The 19,112-nt window shown below is 36.7% G+C and overlaps 4 protein-coding genes across 4 annotated transcripts; 3 read left to right on the top strand and 1 right to left on the bottom strand.

Moving 5' to 3' along the window:
* Positions 1-3,282: 3,282 nt before the first annotated feature.
* Positions 3,283-4,615, bottom strand: LOC113782053 (peroxidase 5-like). Its single transcript, XM_027327965.1, has 2 exons — positions 4,388-4,615; positions 3,283-4,059 (listed from the first exon to the last, which is right to left on the bottom strand). The coding sequence occupies exons 1-2, from the start codon at positions 4,613-4,615 to the stop codon at positions 3,283-3,285; spliced, it is 1,005 nt and encodes a 334-aa protein (XP_027183766.1).
* A 2,326-nt stretch (positions 4,616-6,941) lies between these two features.
* On the top strand, positions 6,942-7,613 carry LOC113783659. Its single transcript, XM_027329857.1, has 2 exons — positions 6,942-7,100; positions 7,212-7,613. Exons 1-2 carry the CDS (start codon positions 7,037-7,039, stop codon positions 7,379-7,381), a joined length of 234 nt encoding a protein of 77 aa, XP_027185658.1. The 5' UTR covers positions 6,942-7,036; the 3' UTR covers positions 7,382-7,613.
* Positions 7,614-10,337: 2,724 nt separating this feature from the next.
* On the top strand, positions 10,338-17,350 carry LOC113748426 (basic leucine zipper and W2 domain-containing protein 2-like). The gene is made up of 8 exons (XM_027291976.1): positions 10,338-10,469; positions 10,880-10,903; positions 11,868-11,973; positions 12,135-12,203; positions 13,070-13,563; positions 15,247-15,508; positions 15,756-15,964; positions 17,026-17,350. The coding sequence occupies exons 1-8, from the start codon at positions 10,465-10,467 to the stop codon at positions 17,090-17,092; spliced, it is 1,236 nt and encodes a 411-aa protein (XP_027147777.1). The 5' UTR covers positions 10,338-10,464; the 3' UTR covers positions 17,093-17,350.
* An 863-nt stretch (positions 17,351-18,213) lies between these two features.
* On the top strand, positions 18,214-18,653 carry LOC113782054 (small ubiquitin-related modifier 1-like). The gene has a single exon (XM_027327966.1). The coding sequence runs from the start codon at positions 18,300-18,302 to the stop codon at positions 18,651-18,653; it is 354 nt and encodes a 117-aa protein (XP_027183767.1). The 5' UTR covers positions 18,214-18,299.
* Positions 18,654-19,112: the final 459 nt, after the last annotated feature.

The following is a 19,112-nucleotide window of genomic DNA, read 5'->3' on the forward strand; positions in this document are numbered from 1 at the left end:
CTATCCTCATCTAAACTATACAAAGCTTCTCCTCATGCATGCATTTCTTAATTATGTAGCTAATAGATTGGAGAATCCCAATGAGAGCTAAACATCTCGACAGTGTACTGCAAATAATTGCTCGATCTTTAGGGAAACTTGGGATCTAGAATTCTGTCGGTAAAACATGAAATTCATCAGCTTTCCTCGTGTACAAAAGTAGAAAACAAGAAAAGGAAAGCTGGAAATATCAACCCTTAACAGTCCACGGATCTTTCTGTCCGTCTGCTCCATATCATCTACTCTATGCTAAAGAAAAAAGATTGTGGACCCTCTACATATTCTTGCTGCACAACTCTTCCCTTATCGTCCACAAATTTTGTAGGCCCTTTTAGATATTATTACAAGATTACTGCTTCCAACCCTTTTTGGGCAGCCGACATGGTGATCATAGTTTCTGCATGATTGTACTGCATTGCAGTAATATACTGATATGGTAATTTTGCTTTTGGTTGGTGTCAGTATTCAAGAGTTTTTGTTCTTTATTTGCTGGTCCTCCTGTGCTTGTGAAGAAATTGAAAATTCGAGTGGTACTGGTGCCTGTAGATCCCACTCCCCATATCCAGTGAGAACCTATCGTCCTTTTCAAAAACGCGTTGTTTTCGTTTTTTTACCCTAAAAAACATGGAGCTGGAACAACACTTGCACACAATAATTAGATAAACTGCACTAGATTGCAAGCAAGATTGGTTGAGGTAGATGTCTATAGATGTATTTGGCATATACAAGAAGGGCAGATCAAGTTTTTACCATTTCTCATTTTGTTAGCTTTCTTAATCTCTTTTTACCATTACACGCAAGTGATGTACAATGGAATTGCGTAATGGCTCTCTTTTATTTTTCTTCTTTTGTTGGCCAAAAAAAAAAAATTAATTTAGGTAGACTCGATTTTTGTTACTATCATGAATCAGGACATGCATTCAGGATCATACACCGTTCATCAATACAGTCGTCACATTAATAACAAGATTCGTATACGTGACCTTTTATGAGGAAATAGTCCATTTTTACCGACTCATATTGACTCTTGATTTAAGGGGTTGCAAACTTGCAATAGCCAATCTCTTGATTTTACTGGTGAGTCCTGCACTATACTGCCACAAAATTCGAGTGAGCAAGCGCAAGATGGTTGAGAACTCTTTGGTTGGTTGAGAGGTTGAGAACTACTTGGTCCACTCTCCAATTGGCAATCATCCAAAATAAGGAATTAATCAAAGATCCAGGCTAGGAGTTCCGTTCAGGATGACAATGCTCTCCAAGTCCTTCAAAAGTAATGATGTGCCTAGGGCTGCAAACGAGCCGAGCCGAGTCGAGATTTGAGCTAATCGAGCCGAGTCTCGACTAAATTTTACCAAACTCGAGCTCGAGCTCGAGCTCGACGAGCCGGCAATTTTCGAGCTCGAACTCGACTCGAATCAAGTCGAGCTCGAAAAAAATAAAAAATAATTATTTTATTTTTTAAAAAATGAATAAAATAATATTTTTTTCTTAATAAATAATAAAATATTAATGATATATACGTAATTTTACTATGAAAATAAAAAAATAAAAAATATATATATAATATACGTAATTTTATTATTAAATAAAAAAAAATAAAAAAAAATATATATATACTCAAGCTCGCGAGTCTAACGAGCTTAATATTCTGAGCTCGACTCGAGCTTGACTCGAGCCGCTCGCGAGCGGCTAGATTCGTTTGCAGCCCTTGTGCCTAAGGTTGTAGCCCAACAAATTAAATTAGTTTGCAAAATAATGGTTACCGGTGGTTTGATTATACATTGAGTTTTTATCGCCAAAGCTTTCGCAGATTCTTCATTTCCAGTGCAGAGGAAAAGGCTTGCTAGTACATGTCTAGGCCCCTTTTCGGCCTTGTTCCACGGCCTGCAGCCTCCAGTGAAATTTCTTGATGATTTCACGAAATGGGCTTTCTTCCGACTCCAATCATCGTTTGACAAATAATTTTAGAAGAAAAGATAGAGCCTGAAGATCGGTTTGAAAATAAGAGCAACTGCGAAACTATAACTTAATCTTTTTCATTTTTTTCCTTACCGAAACTGAGCTAATCTTTTTTATTTTTTTACCGAAACGATAACTTAATTCTATTGATTTCAAAAGCTGTGCAATTGCGAGCAAATATTCGATCAAACTATACAATCAGTGCACTTGAGCATTGACGAATCAGTAGTTCCTCATCTTGTGTTATATTTAACGCATAACAGCTAATCTTATTACTTATGTGATTCTTATTCCTAGTTACTAAACAAAAAGAGCACGTTTGAAACAATAAATTTAGATGACGAATGCCTTCCACCAATGTAGCTAATCTAATATCCCGAGCCTTATGAGAAAAATGTACCTGAGAAGCTGCTTGTCTTGTACTTCCACCTCCACCTTCTTCCATTGTGCTATTACAGCTTTGCTCATAGCCAGCTTTAAGACTACTGTCTCATAGCAATCTGGATGTCATGTTCAATTAATCATCACAACGATAATTATTAATTAGGATAAATTACTCCTCTGGTCCTAAACCTACTCCATCTGGTTCGTATTCAAAACCTCACCCTTAAGTCCTCGAACTTCATTAGTTAAATGGACGTTCAGGTGAATCAGGTCCCTTGATACTACTATTATTTAAGCTTTTTGGACCCAGTTATAGGACAAAGAGGTTTTGAATCCCAAACCTTTAACCTTAATCTCATACAGCCAGTACCTTCAAGAAATTTCTAAAATCCAAGTCAAGAAGCCATGGATTTCAAAGATTTGACCAGTTAAATAGTCTTTGTAAATTGAGATATATTTTTTGACATGATTTTGGACCAAAATGCATGTATGCTGGTTATTATTAATGGAGATTTGACCTAATAGCATATAAAGATATTGTTCGAGGAAAAAAGAGAGAGAAACAAGAAACGTCTGTGAATTGGTACTCATCCATATCTTGGTTCAAGTGTAAGAATTTGTGAGGTAATTAATCCAATCAAATAAACCAAGAAACCCCAAAAAGAGGAAAACTGAAACAAAAGACACATTCATTGTGAATTTGGTCGAACTTGAATTCGGTACAATTGTTTTTTTACAAGAAACATCAATTCAGGATTTTCATGAAATTGCCCAAAAAAAAAAAAGAAGATGAATCACAGTTGAATTTATTATTGAGAAATCACTTAACAAATAAGCCAAAACACACACACAAATTCGAGCTTCGGGCCAATTCCATTTTGAGCAAAGCCAAGTGGTAACTCAGTTCACGAAATGGCAATTTCTTCTGATCTCCCCCACTTTACCAGTCAGCACATCAATGGAACCCATATGCACCATAGCAGCAGCATATTCGGCAGCCCAGGCAGATCCATATACTGCATTGTACCAAACCTGCTTAGCAGTCGAGGGACTACTCAATAATGTTTGATCAGATGTCAATAACCCACGATGATATTTCAAGTTCACATAATATTTGTTGTCCAGGCGAAAAGGGGTTGAAACATCAAGATTAGCAGTTGGGTTACTGCTGCCACCGTTGCTTGCAGGAGGGCAAATTGTTTTCAAGAATGCTGCGTATTCGGGATCCAGCGCAGGATCTCGAGGATGACTAGCACTAAAGTTGTAAAGCCTGTTTGAGAAGGAAAAACAATGTGCAACACCAATGGAGTGAGCACCGGAAAGCGTAACCATTTCATCCAGGGACAATCCCTTTGCTTCGAAATTTTCTTCGAGTTGCGTGACGTTGAAGAAAGGAGCAGGAAGATTTTGTATAACTTCATCACTCAAAGAAACACTGCCATCGCGACGTCCAGCAGGCACTTGATAGCTTATCCCTCCAGCAATTAAGGCGCTGTCTCGAGCAGCGAATGCTATTATGTCCGCACATGAGACAGTTTTAGGGCATGTAGCTTCGATTTCGGCTTTGGCTGCATCAATTACCTCGAACCCATGAAGGCTTGGGTTATTGACAATACTATCTTTCTCAGCTGCAGGGCCCCCAGGAACTGTGTCTAGCAGCACAGAACCATCGCAACCCTGAATTGTCACGACAGAACTTAACAATTGAAGATTTAAAACAATCAAAGACTTAGATTTGGTGAATATATCTTGGCTAGAATTACGGTACAATAACAAGTCAAGTGAGTTGAGTAACTTCATTCATTAATTTTTCCAGATCATTGTTAACAACTTTAACATATATATAGCCTGAACAATTGCTGAATGTGAAATAAGATTGACAATTACTTCCATTTAAATGGTTTGGGTAATTTTCATCCGTTACAACACGTTGACATGGCATTTGCACGATAAAATTATAAATAGTGTAATGCTGATATTATTTAGGGTAGAAAGTATAGGATACCCTGACGAAGCAATCATGAAAATGCATCCGAATGAGCCCAGCAGCCGTTCTTGGATTGCTAGCCACAGCCTTGTAAACAGCTTTTCTGACAATTGCCTCAGCAGGAGGGCAATATTTGTTGTAAAACCCGACTTTAAGTAGTGGGGAAGCCAGACTGAACTCAAACTTGATGAAAATCAAACACGAAAGCATCAAAAGCACAGCAAATTTGGAAGTCAAAGAACTCATTGTGCTTGCTAGTCACTTTGTGGTTATGTATGTTCGTCTTTTTGAGACAGGGAGAGATTGCAATGTCCAGAGACCTTTAACAATGAAAGATTGAGCTAAGTCTTGGATACAGTTCGAGTAGATTATTGGAGATTTATAGGCAGAGAGATTTTAGAAGATCGCCTGCATGCATGATTATATTATACTGCTTGGAAATGCAAGACGTGCGTAGTTGTTGAGAACTAATGATGCGAGAGTTTTGAAGTTTTCTTCAGGCTTCTGACTTTGCACTGTTTTCTGCCGCCTTCCCATTAAACATTTACCTGAGCTCTCTCCCATCCAAACGCCCTTAAAACATATTTTACATCTTCATTAGTTTCCCTTTTCTCTTCATTTTTTATTTTTTACGTTCTTCAATTATCACTTCTCCTGCTGGCATAGATGGTTATATACCCTGCTATGAATGTGTGATGTTTGTTATTTTTACCTGATGTGTGCATCCAGTTAAACACAAGCAACTTTGGCTCGAGTCATACTTGCAGGCGAAGAAATTTTCTCCGTCGCCAAACTTTGCATGGTTAATTTTGTGCATTTTTTATATAACTGGAATTGACCAAAATACACAGTATTCTACTGAATCAATGAACAATAGCATCCAATTAATGATCTAAGACCCTTTGAAACAATACAAAGGAAGGGCATTATGCTGGACATACCCGAATATTTTTTCTCAACTCATCAAGGAAAAAAGTGAGTAAATGGGATGCTTTTGCGATAGGTTTGTAAATACTATAGCATCAAGTGTACAACGTAGATATTCAGGCTATGGAGCAGAATTTGGTGAAAACATAATATGGTTGCAGCTGCACACCAACATTAGTCCCAGAAAACTAAGGTACTATTTCATAATCCAATTCAGTATTTAAACCTAATGGTTGGGTTCAGATTTTCATCTATTCATACGTATTTGATGATAAAAAATAAAACAGCTCAGATGTCACTCAATTTTCTAGGCAAAATTTATTCCAAAAAATAAGTGATAACTTATTCACTTATTATTTAATACAGACATACTCGAATGATGGGATTTTAATACTTAATAATTCAGTAATTTAATGGATTCATATTTTAGATTTTAGATTTTAATTTTTGATATTTCAATTTTATTAAACGCATCCTAAGGTGATTCTGGTGTTATTGTTCACGTTAACAATTGAGTGCCCCGTTTGGATTGGCTATAAATAATCAATTTTATAGATTCACTGTACATTCTCAAGTTGTATATAAAACAATTAGAAGTTGGGACAAATTATTTCATAGTACTTCTCAGGTTGTATCTAAAGAATTCGGTTGGACGATCACATCAAATGATATTTTGAGTAGTATTTGGTATGATGGATTAAAACTGGAAAGCTTGGAATGCTTCCTAGAACTGACATATGTCTACAACTGGAAAAGCAACAATTGCCTGCACCAATACTAAAGGTCGATCAGTGTTTTCTGGTGGAACGAGAACAAGCCATATGTACCAAGTTATCAGCCTACAAACGATTAGTGATTAAACCATTCGGGGATCGCCGAGAGCTGTTAGAGTTAGAATTAATGAAGGTTGAGAACGTGAGATTGAAAATCCCCCTTACGTTTAGACCAATTAATTATGTGTTTGTATCCGAGTTATACCAAACCAAATAGGGAAAAAAAATGCCATGGAAGATGCACTGACGCCAATTAAACCACCGAGTTTTGGTTTAGTGGTCACTAAAAAGAGATTAAATTCTTCTTTGCACTATAAGTCGGGATTTCGAACCCACCTATAGTAAAAAAAATCCAAACTCTTTTGATCTATTTGAATCTGTATACCTACTAACCCTTATACAACCTCTTTAGAATAGATTAGATTATAAAATGTTATCGTTGCGACCAAAAAAACAAGAAAAACTCTTGCACATTAGTCCCTTGCTCTAATTCATTTCATATTTGCAACAACCATTAGTTTCAATTTTGATTTAACCCCTATTGAGAACTAGAATATGGTAATCAAAAAAGAAAAAAAAATTGGTGAAACTTGAGAGCTTGTGATTGGAAAAATGAATATGGTCAAACATGATAATACTCAATTATTCAATTTAACATTACTGTTCTTGTGTCGAACTATGTTAATGGAGTTATTAGATTCAAACTTTTCATACTCCAAGAAATTAAAATGGAGAAAAAGGAAGACCTTTTTTTTAACCGATCACAAACGAGGCCTAAGCCCATTTACATATTCACAATTGTTTTGTTTCCTTCACCAATCTTATCTTGTTTGGAGTTTGGACTGATACCCTCGTAGGCCCAACAAATTGGATTGAAAAGGGCGCCAAATGCCAATCAAAGACGTACAACTTGTTAAACTGCAATTGAAGCTAGCAAAGTCTAAACCGTAAATCAAGAAAGAGAGAGATGTGGAGAGACAAGAGTCCCGGAGTTAAGATCCTCTGGATCTGGACCATCGGAACTGCCGCCGGTACTGATTGCTACCGTCTCTCGTCTCTCCTTTGTCCACCACTTCCGTCCCTCCATGAAATTCCGCATTTCTGCTAAAATGGGTTCCTGTTTTTGCTTTGTTTTGTTGCAGTTTTGGTGACAAATGTTGCTAGGACTAGGATGAGGGACATGGAGCAGCTCATCAACTCCCAATCCCAAGAACAAGAGCAGCAGCAACAAAACCCTCGTATCATCGACTCTGTTATAACTGATCAGCCATCTGATCCTGCTTTTGAAGCCATTCGAGAAGAGAAATCGTAGCTTTTGACTAAAAGTTTTTTGTGAACCTACTAGTGTTGCTTTCCCGCCTAGGATAATACTAGGTGTTTGATGAATTGCCTGACTGAGATGTCTACTTCCTCTTTCAAAATCCATATGTTGAATGCTTTGCTTGTCTTGCTCCTTCCAACCATTTCAAGAGCTCAAATACTATCTTGCAGGCGGGATGGGGTGACAGTAGCGAGTTTTTGAATTCAAGACTTCCTGCTCGCAATCTCTTCTATTTTACCATGCAACTTGCCAGAGCGAGAGTGGTTTTTACACATTTGTCGTTCCTCTTTCATCTTCGATTAACTGAAAACATGCGTGTCTATGTTCGGAATCACAGGAATTGATTGGTTTTGGTGACTCCCAAGAATGAAGGCATTAGGCTTTACACTCTTTATTATCATACTTGATTCTGGTTTATGCAACTCCCAAGAATGAACAAGGCCAGGTAGCAAAACTAGTTAAGTCATTTAGGTTGTGCATCAAATGACAAATACTGAGCCTCAAAATCTGGGATGATTTCACCATTTTTTTGTTTTTCTTGTCTGATAAAATGAAAGTCTCGTCAACTAGATGGTTGAAACCGTCCACCACCAACACCACTTGCTTGACAATAGACAAAAGGGAAATTCCAATCACTAATTGGCGGAGCAATTGCTTTAAAACAGACAAGGAAAAATCCCACAAGAGTCAACAAAGTCGGACAACTTGGCAAAACGAGCCAATTCATGATCCGCAGCTCGCTTTGCTTGCCTTCATTGGAACCTAAAGTTACATCAAAATTGGAAAAGACTACTCGCACTTGTTTTCTACTATTGGTCAAGTCCTCACACTTGTTTTCTGCTATTGGTCCTATTGCACCTACTTCAAGTGTATTCTTTGAGGTCAAAGAAAAAAGAATTAGCTATGGAGCTCATATCTTGTAAAAATTATTTCTATAACCCAAAGTAATTTTCGAAAATTTTTACATGTTTATTAGTAATTGAAAATTTTGGATTGCTGATTAAATTTTAAATTAGTAAATATTCTTAAACCCCTTGTAAAATGTTTGAAAATATTTTCTTTTACAATGCAATCATTTATTTTTTTTCTCTTTTTTCATTGCATAAATACACATATTTCTTGAAACTACAAAAAAAGCATCAAATAAACTTAAAATCTAAGGGCATATAAGTGTTTAATAAGTGTGTATTTAGTATCGACGCCCCTCCTTATTATACTTTCTAATAGTTAAACAACAATTTTGGTTCAAGAGAAAAATTTACTTATCAAACTAAAAAATTTTTAATAATTTAGTGACTAGTTTTGTTATTTACTTGCTTGCTTGCTAGTAGTAATTAAGAAGCTAGTCACAAGTGCATGCAATGAACTCACCCGGAATTTTACCCACACATGAGTATGAGTTATCCCCCCCCCCCCCCCCCCCCCCCCAACAAAACAAAGATTTAGACAAGGCAATTGACTGCTGACTCAATCCGTACTTGAAGATTGAAAAGCAGGTGCTTCTTTTTTCCTTTTCTAACGACGGCAAAGCAACGGATGATAACGATATTGCACTACTTTTTCAGTGGCTCACATGCATGACGCTACTGTGGATGCCAAACGCGGAACCCATAAGCAGCGGAACGTGTAAGCCACTCCTGGCCCTGGGTGCATCTACAAAGCAACCGCTTCCGTCGGACATTCACTTTTTCTATCCCCCACTAACTATCCCTATAATCATCCTATCCCGCCTCCACAAAAAAATGTCACCAAAATTCGAGAATTATGGAATGACAAAGTGTTGTTTGGATTGCCATTTACATATTCGTCAACCATCACTTTTTTATTTATATATATTAAATTATTACAAAATAATTTTCTATAAAAACAAATAGGCTTTCATGTTAAGAACTAGTCAAGAGTGGCCGGTACATCACACCCTTGCTTGCATGAGGTGAGAGTCTCACGTACGGACGGAGCTGCATCCTTACTCACCTGGTGTCTATTGTAGAAATTTTAGGATCAATGATTGGACCATGGAAACTAGAAATATTATGTTTTTGGGGGATAAAGGAACATATTAATTATGTTGAATGCCCTCATAGAATTCATAATTGCACGAATCAACTTTAAAATTTTGGACAAGTGTGTTTGGTTAACCATGATTTGGGAAAAAAAATTATTTGTTTGGATTGAGGATTATTTGCCAAAATTTATTTGCTTACATCATCATTACAATTTCCAATACACCTTTTTATCTTTCCAATTACCTTTTTATCTCACATACATCACATCACAAAAAGTACTACAGTAAAAATATCTCAAATAATTTACAATCCAAACAGATACAAATCACTTATCCTTTTTTTTCTTGTCATTAAACCACTTCCACTGGCTAGGGTCTCATATAAAACCAAATAATTTGTAAATCTAAATTACCTAAGTTATCCACTATATAAGAGGTCAAAATAAGATATACCATATAGGACTGAATGATGAATTGAGTTATTCGATACCCGATTCGAGTTTAATTTGATAAAAGTTCGTTTGATTCTGGTTTCCCAACTAATTAAGTGGAGTTTGACTAGCGTCTTATATTCAATAACTTTTAAATTCGATAAAAAAAACTCGTTCAAATCTGATTCATCAGATAAACAAAGTTAAATTTAAATAAAATTTTAAACTTGTTAAAATAATCAAACAAACTTGAATATTAAGATGTTCGGTTTCGTTACACACTCATTTACAGCCCTAATAGCCGACCTCATAAGGAGGTTAAAGTTTTTTCAAGGGAAAAAAAAAAACAAAACGGAGAGAGAGAGGATGTCAATGTAATAACCAAAAGTTAATGAGGGAAATTTCTATAACCTTGCTAAAAGTTGGAGAAAGTTAGTATATAAAATACCCCGACCTTTTTGGGTAATTGTAAGAAAGTCTCAGGCTATAAATAATTTCCTGCGCGTTAAAACTAACCATATTGGTGCTCTCTCTCCCTCTCTCTCATCTTCCCTTTCTCTCTCTACGTTTCTATCATCGCACAAAGCAAAGAGTCTCTCATAAGACTCTAATTCCTCGATTTTTCGACATCTTGGTTTATGAGGTAATAATGAATTGATTTTGAGTTAGCTTTGATGAGATTTGCAGATAGATCTGATTTTACTCTTTAAGAAATTGCTGAAATGGAAAATCTGCTTATTGTTTTTTTTTTTCCAAAAATGTCAATTGAACAATCGGTGTTAATTGTTCTTTCAAGATCGAATGATTCGTTCATTCTGATGTGTTAGGTGACTAATCGTCTTCCAAAACAGGAAAAGATTGGAATTGATTTAACAAAAGCTAGCCTTTGTTTTTTTTTTCATATGATTTCTTGCTGTAGATTTAGCTGAGAAGACGTTTTATGGTTCAGTTATATATATATAGATCTAGAAGATAGCTGATTTTATTGTTTAAAAATTTTATTCACGAATCACGATGGAGTATTGAACTTATTGATCTGGTGTGATTTTGCAGCTCGAAGGAGAGACCCACTCTTGGGTAAGTTTCCTTTAATTTTTAGGTTTTCATGCATAAATCTGTAAATAGGATGTTCATTTGCTAGTACTAGCTATTGATTATGTTTTATTATGATTTGACGTCAAATTGGAATATTCTGGTGGATAGTTATTGATTTCCTGGATATTAATTTTAAGAGTTTGGAGAACTGAGTTTTATGATGTGATATAAAATGAGGCTTCTCTGATGGTGAAGCTAAATTCAAGTAACTGCTTTGAATGTTTGGGACCTTTGTCATTTAGAACGCAATATTAAAATAAGGTTTCACTTTCTGCAGTTTTAAATGCAAGAGAACTAGTAATTGACAGCAGAATATGTGACTTTAGCCCCAAAAGAACACAAAAAAGGAAGGAAGAATGAAAGAACCAAAGAAATGTTCCAACTGGGAATTTATCCTTAAAACACAACAGTTACACACTGCTTTGCTGGTTTCCTGCAGTTTCTTTAGACTTCAAAACGCCTATGGTTTTGTTTCATCAAGATGATGCTATTTTGGTTCTGAAATTTATGGTTTTTTCTTGTTTTATTTGCACTTTTGAGTTCTATATGTTGTTGCATCATTGCCAAAGTGATAGGTCATGCTCCATAGAGAGTGTGATGCTATAAGTTTTCTTTCATGCATGTAAAAATTGCTCTGTCAGGTTGTTGATTTTAGCCTGTCAAGACTGAGGTTACTCCCATCAACTATTTTTCATTTATCCTGTGGACAACTCAATCAGAACTATCGTGATTTGTTCTCTCTTATATGTTGTCAACTAAATCAGAAGCTTAGTTGCTTAATTGACCTGATTTTCTTTTGCAGTTGTATATTTGTTTGGCAATTAATATGATTATATACATAGGTAGTACAAATAAAATGTGTTAATCCTGAATATTATGGCCTGTTGTGTTTGTTTTAAACACTTACCCTGTTTAGAATTAGTTGACAATTTGGTCTGCCGTACAGTGGCACGCGGATTAAGACCCGCAAACGGAATATTGCGGCACCGCTGGACCCTGCAGCATTTGCGGATGCAGTGGTCCAGATTTATCTGGATAATGCTGGTGATCTGGTAAATATTTTTTTGATCCATACTAACTTCATTTTCTCCCTTTTTCTTCTGTTTTTCTTTGTTTATATTCTACCTGCTTGTGCATTCTTACAAGTTTGTACGCATGTTTGGCTGGTGAAGGGGTCAAAGAGGTTCCATAATAAATTTTGCACTTCATGCAGGAACTTATTGCTAGGAGCATTGAGTCCTCAGACCTTAACTTCTCAAGATACGGTGACACCTTTTTTGAGGCAAGTATCTCAGGATTTTTGTAAAGCTCTTTATATACTTGATGCGTGTATTGCCATTAGTTTTTAATATTTCAATTTCCATCTCACAATGACTGCAAACATTGTCAGTGGGAAGTAAACAAGAATGTCTGTAAGGTTTGATAAAATTTATGAATTTTGAGTGGAAAGAACTGTTCCTGCTACCCATGAACTTTTTTAAATGAGATTGTACAGCTAAGGATAATTGAGACTTTCTTGTGCTTTAATTGGATGGTGATGTTGTTAGCATTGTGAACGAGTCTTGTTTACCATTGTGCTTGAAGAAAAACGAATGAAGCTCCTATCATCATTTAATTGTATTATTATCATTTTGTACTCTACCCACTGGAAACATGACTGTTTTCAGACTCTGAGATGTCAAGTATATGCTCCACAAGTGTAGTTGGCCATCCTTTTTGTGGATTGCCTATTTAATGCCAATGGATGCATCCAGTTGCTAGATATGTTCACCTAGCACAAATTTTGGGGCATCCTAAATTTTGATAGTGGTTCTGTATGAGTATGTGAAGACCATTTTTTTAAGTGCTTTTCTGGTTGGTTCCTTTTAACTTGAGCAGTAAAAAGGTTGTCTGAAGATCTTATTCTTTGGTAGTTCGAAGTGTGTGGATATTAAAGTACTTGCGGGGGTTTACATAGGCAAGCTCTTCTTTTTCTCTCTTGGGTTACTTCTTTCTCCATTTCTCTTTGGGAAGTAGTGCTGGAATGGAAAGAGGGTTGGTAAAAACAAATCTTCTAATGGCACCTGATGAGGATTACTTACCATGTTATATTGTCTGAGGACTTTGAGGCTGCTGTGCTCTTTGATCTTACTCCTTGTAAATTTTCAGGTTGTCTTCACAGGGGGCCGTACACAACCTGGAACGACTAAACCTGATGAGGGGGACCGCCATCCTTACTCTATAATTGAGTGTGAGGCTAAGCGTGATGTCATTTTACCATCTGTAGTATACATACAGAAGATATTGCGAAGGAAACCTTTCCTTATAAAAAACCTTGAAAATGTTATGCGAAGATTTTTGCAATCGTTGGAGCTTTTCGAGGAAAATGAAAGGAAGAAGCTTGCTATTTTCACTGCTCTTGCTTTTTCACAGAAGTTGTCAGGTCTCCCACCTGAGACTGTGTTCCAACCCCTACTTAAGGATAACCTTGTTGGCAAAGGGCTAGTTCTGTCATTTATCACAGACTTCTTTAAGGAATATCTGATTGATAACAGCCTTGATGATTTAATTTCAATCTTGAAGCGGGGTAAGATGGAGGAAAATCTTCTTGAGTTCTTCCCCCCTGCAAAGAGAACTCCTGAAGCTTTCTCAGAGCATTTCACGTAAGTTTTCTCTTTCCCTTTTTAAATTTGGAATGGCCTTCGGTGGCAGTTCAGTTTTCCTTTTTGCTTTTGTAAGATCAAATTTAAATATTTTAGGTGCTCCTGTAAAAATTCGTGATAGAAAAGATTTGAATTGATTGGCTTTTGTCTTTTTGTTCGTTCTATTTTGAGATTGCTTACAGAGCGGTTTCATGTTTACAGTATTATGGAATTTGAATCGTATGATTCTACCATCCTTTTTATATGACCTAGCTGTTATTGGATATGCAAGTGCCATTGTGTTAAGTCATGAAGATAAACCGTCTTTTCTTACCATTGGATATACTCTTTTCGAGTAACTTGATAACGTCAAGAAAATATTTGGCCTTAAGCAAATGCCATGTTTGTACTGTGTCCTATGAACACATGAAGAGTTACTCCGTAGATTTTCTGAGAAAGGTTTAAGCTGCTTGTTTTACTTTTTAGTGTTTGTGTATGGTTTACTAATGTAGAAAAAAGTTCTTACTTAGTACATTATTCTTGGGAAGAAAGAAGTTTCTGAAAGAAGTAACTGACAGATAGCAAAAGCTGTCTTAGTGTTTTTTTTTTATTATATCCTTCAGTATACAGGGGAAATATAGAGAAATTGAGAGACGCCATCAACTCTTCTTACCATCACTATTTAAGATGAGAGCAGTATGTATTTGTGATGACCATGATATGTGTGTGTGTGTATATATGTTGATGTCAATTTCTTCTCTCTTTTCTTCTTTGAAGAGGATTTTGGTCTTTAGTTTCAAGTAATATCTTTATTGTTGTCACTGCCATCTGTGCTTCTTGAACTCTGTCATGTTTCATTTCTTTCCATATATTAAGTTTTGTCACTTTTTGCTTTGAACTTTCCTATGCTTTAAGTTGGGCCTCCTTTCTAATTAATTTGTTGACTGGTCTGAGAGGAATGAAATGAGGGCATTGAAAAGTTTATAAGCAAGATAGTTTGGAATTTAGCCAAGCAAGAAAAGAAAGTAAATTAGTAGTAATACGCAATCCACATCAAACATGATATTTTTCTTCTCTCCAAAGAAATGGAGGAAAGACTTAGGTAGATTTTTTATTTTTATTTTTATTTTTTGTTGGTTAGCTTTGGCCAGTTGAATAGGATTATATTGCTTATCTTCGAAGTTCCAAAAATAATACAAGAACCCATATGTAAGAATGATGATGTTTAAGCAGGCAAAAAGCGTAGGCCTGCTTTGGTTTTTACTCTTTCCCCTTCCTAAATGTGCCCTCTCTCTCTCTCTCTCTCTCACACACACACACACACATTTTTTTTTGGTTTTATGATATAATGTTGATTCTCTTTTCTTAATGCCTGTTGCCTAGTTCCCTCCCTTTTTCTCATCTACTTGGAAAATCAGTCACTTAATAAACACGTCTCTCAATTCTCAACAGTATGCATCAATTTTACTTGAATGTGCATGTATATGCATTAAGGGGCAATTTTCAATCATTATATTGTCTGGTTCTATGTACATGTTGCTAATAGTAGTTATATTTCTATTGTTTTATTCATTGGTGGTGATCTGAAACTCAATTTGTCTCTAGGTCTTATTTAGTTGATAGTAAGTCCTAAACATTGTAATTCTTTATTATCGTCTGTTTCCAGAGTTTAGTCAACTGTACTGAATTAAATGAATGTTTCAGCAAAGAGGGGCTTCTGCCGTTGGTTGAGTACAATGACAAGAAGATATTTGAGGTGAAGCTGAAGGAAATGAAATCTGCTCTAACAAGCCAGATAGCAGAAGAAGCAGGCATATCTGAAGTCATAGAAACAGTGAAGCAGCATGTAAAAGATGCTAAATTTCCTGACATTGAGGTTGTTCGGATTCTGTGGGATGTTCTGATGGATGCTGTTCAGTGGTCAGGCAAGAACCAACAGCAGAATGCAAATTCAGCTCTTCGTCAGGTATGACGTTTGATTTATGTATGGGGACCCTGCATAAGCATTGTATGTATTTAGCTACAACTTGCTAAATCACAGATAGAGTTTTGAACTATTTTGACTTAAGGAGTTTTGCATGGTGATTCTGTTCCTGATTTAGCCTGCTCTTCATGTTTTAAAGAGAAGGAAAAGCTTCGCTACTGTTTGCACTGGCTGTAATGTTTACATAATAGTTACTGAATATATTTTTTGAATGTTTTTCTATGTTTAGGTCAAAACATGGGCAAAGTTATTGAATACCTTCTGCACTAGTGGAAAGCTGGAGCTGGAACTTATATACAAAATCCAAGTCCAGTGCTATGAGGATACAAAACTGATGAAACTATTCCCTGAAATTGTGAAGTCCCTTTATGACGAGGATGTTCTAGCTGAAGATACCATTCTTCACTGGTGCCGAAAGGGAACCAATCCTAAGGGCAGGTATTATATTTAATTGGCATTTGATACTGTTTTTAGGCAGATATCATGTAAATTTCTCGTGTTATTTTTCTATTTTCTAGAATCCTCCAGGAGAATGTCACCTTTAGTCCATCAAAGAGCTTAATATTTGTCATTTTACACTTTGATTATCTTCTTTTTCTTTTCTCCCCTAGAGATGCACATTCTAGATGGAAACCTCTTCAGAACTGTAATTTCCGCTTCATTATTAGTATGGAAATCAGTTACCGTCTGCCTTTGACCCCTCACCTAGCTGCCTTAATTTGTTTTATCTTCCCAGCTTACTGCTGATAGGGTGTAGTTACCTCTTGCTTTCCACAGGTGGTACAAATATATTTACTTGTAAACATGCTATAGTTTGACAGAGGCACTATTCGACATATTTGATGTACTGCAGAATGTGCCTGAAACTGTGATGAGCTTTAGAAGTTATTGAGCATAAATATTTAACAAGCAATCTGAAAAGGTTTGTTGTTTTAGCATATTGTTATTATTCTTTTGGCGGGTGTAGTGTGGTGGTAGCGGTGTCCCAAAGGGAAAGTATCAGCTCTTGCAGCCTATCCAGTTTATTATTCATCTTCTGGGATTGAACAATTTGGCTGACCTCCTTATAGTCTGGTTTCTATCTTTTCTGAACGAGCTTTGATTTTTCTGTGATTTGGAGAATCAGGGATAAAAAAAATTAATCTGACATCCTTATCATCTTCTGGGATTAAACAATTTACCTGACATCCTTGTTACTAACTGGTTCCTATCTTTTCTTAATGAGCTTTGATTTTTTCATTGTTTTTGGAAAATCATAATAACATAGAGTTGCGAAACGTATAGTTTAGTCTTTCTTAGAAACTGTCCATTAACTTATCTATGAACACTTTGGATGCATGATCTAACTAGTAACTTCTGCATTTTCACTTTGGGAGCTGAACAAAGTTCTGCTTACCGAATGCTGGGGTAGACTAAGGAATATTTGTCAGATCACTACTTTTGATCATTTGATTTTTCAGGTCAAAGTTGTTGGAGCTAATATTTACTCTTGAATGCAGGCAAACCTTTGTCAAGGCATTGGAGCCATTTGTGAAATGGCTGGAGGAGGCGGAAGAAGAGGAGTGAGTTTCTGGAGACAGTTCAGCTGTTGAGTTGGGCAATGAAGAGGAATAAAACTCCGGTGATGGAATTGAACCTGGCCCTGAGAACTCACTGTTGTCTCGAATGTTGACTCGTGGCTTACTATTTCTATAAAGGATATTGAACGTCCCTAATGTCATTTGTATTCTTGTTTTCCTGATTGTTAACAAATAATACTCTCTTGCTTTATACCTTTAGACAATCTTATGCAAGTTTGCTTTTTCTTTTCTTTTTTTTAATTAACTTAATTATTATATCCTGGTAATTGATCTGTGTCCCAATAAATTTTGCTTTTCGACTAGATTCTTGCTATATTTTGCAGCTCGTTTTCTTAGGGAGAAGAGTTGTTTCGAGATAAAATCTTAATAAGAAGTTTTAAGATTTTGGATTGTGCTATTATCATTTCATCTGCTATCATGTTTGTTGTGCTAATCTCCGTTAAGAGCCCAAGAAGATGGTTCATGGCGTTCCTGTGGCTGGAGAGTGTTTAGGTCTTGAATAGCAAAATGTTGGGTAACCATGGTCAAGATATTCATAAGCAATTACAATACCGGTCATTGTAAGAGTAACAAGATTGTATTGGGCATCCATAGCACAATTATGTCGTGAATACGATCACAATACGCGACAAATAGTTTGCACATATTTACTGTAATAGTAGAATTTCGTGGAGTAAGCTTCGGCTTTATGTTTCAGATTTTGTTCTTTTGTTGACACATTTTGAAGAACAACAAATAAACCACGACGGTGACAATGGTGCGCGTCCTTAGGTCCGTGCATGTACTGTTTTGGTCAGGCCATGATCCCCTCAAAACTACAGCACTGAGATTCACTCGGATTTGGTTTGCCGTGCTGCTCTGAATTTCTACAGTCATGCGTGCACGATTCCCCATTGAAGAAAAAAGAACTGTCCAGTCCAATGCCAAGAATTGAGGTGCACTATCCTATCCACTGTCATATCGAAAAGTCAGTTGAACCATTAATAGATGGATGGCATTAATGGAGTCCTGGAAATCAAGCATTGGGATATGTGAACAGACCTTCCGGTCCTTAAGTCCTTACCCCTTCATCATATACCATCATAACTAAGACCACAAGTCTTCTTAGCATCAGTTTAGCGCTAGAAGGAAATATAGCAGAAGAATCCCCACACCCAAATCCACCCATAATTAGTCGGTAGTGGTGGGTGGCGATGAAAATGCAGGATGAAAAGCTAGCACAAGGAAGCGTCACACAGGACACAGAAGCCAAGGAGGAGGAGGAGGAGGAGGAGAAACACCGACGTCGCCATGTAACAATTAGGGTGCAGAAGGAGCACGCAAATGACATTGTTATGAAAATCAAACGGGATGTTCGTCTAGGTCGGATGATGCTTGTTTATTGCGATCATCTCCGGCTGGAGGCCGCTGCTCTAAGGTTCAGTTTCGAGGGGAGAAGGGTTCAGGAATGGGACACACCAGAGGGGATAGGCCTTGAGGATGGGGATATCATCGACGTCTGGTCTGATATGTCCGGGGGTGGCGGTGGTGGTGTCATCTCGCTGTAAATCACTCACGTACTGCTTCTGCTTCTGCTTCATTCCCGTTCTCATTTCCTTCTCTTTTGGCCTGCATAAATAATTGGTCCTTCTGTCATTTAGTTTGATGTATATTGCCAGTAGCATTTTTGGGTTTTCGATGATGTTCATGTTTGTACTGGTTGATTAGCGTCGTCACTTTGATCCCTATGTGTCGTAGTGGTGTAATTGCATGAACGCATCAAATTCCAAGCCACTAGCCTTTTGGCCTTCTTAGTTGGAAAAAAGCCGAAATCTTGCAGTAGAGTAAAGCACTCATAAACATCATTCGATTCTGTGATCTCAACCCATACGTGTAATTGTTAAATACACATGGACGCTTGTGATTCTGAGAAGCTACACCACTATAAAGAAAGAAGGATGATGAGTTTTAAATGTGTACCTTTACTGCTACTATGCTATACAAACAAGAACACTAGTAAGAATCAC

The sequence above is a fragment of the Coffea eugenioides genome, chromosome 9, assembly GCF_003713205.1.
Source record: "Coffea eugenioides isolate CCC68of chromosome 9, Ceug_1.0, whole genome shotgun sequence".
Taxonomy (NCBI): Eukaryota; Viridiplantae; Streptophyta; class Magnoliopsida; order Gentianales; family Rubiaceae; genus Coffea; species Coffea eugenioides.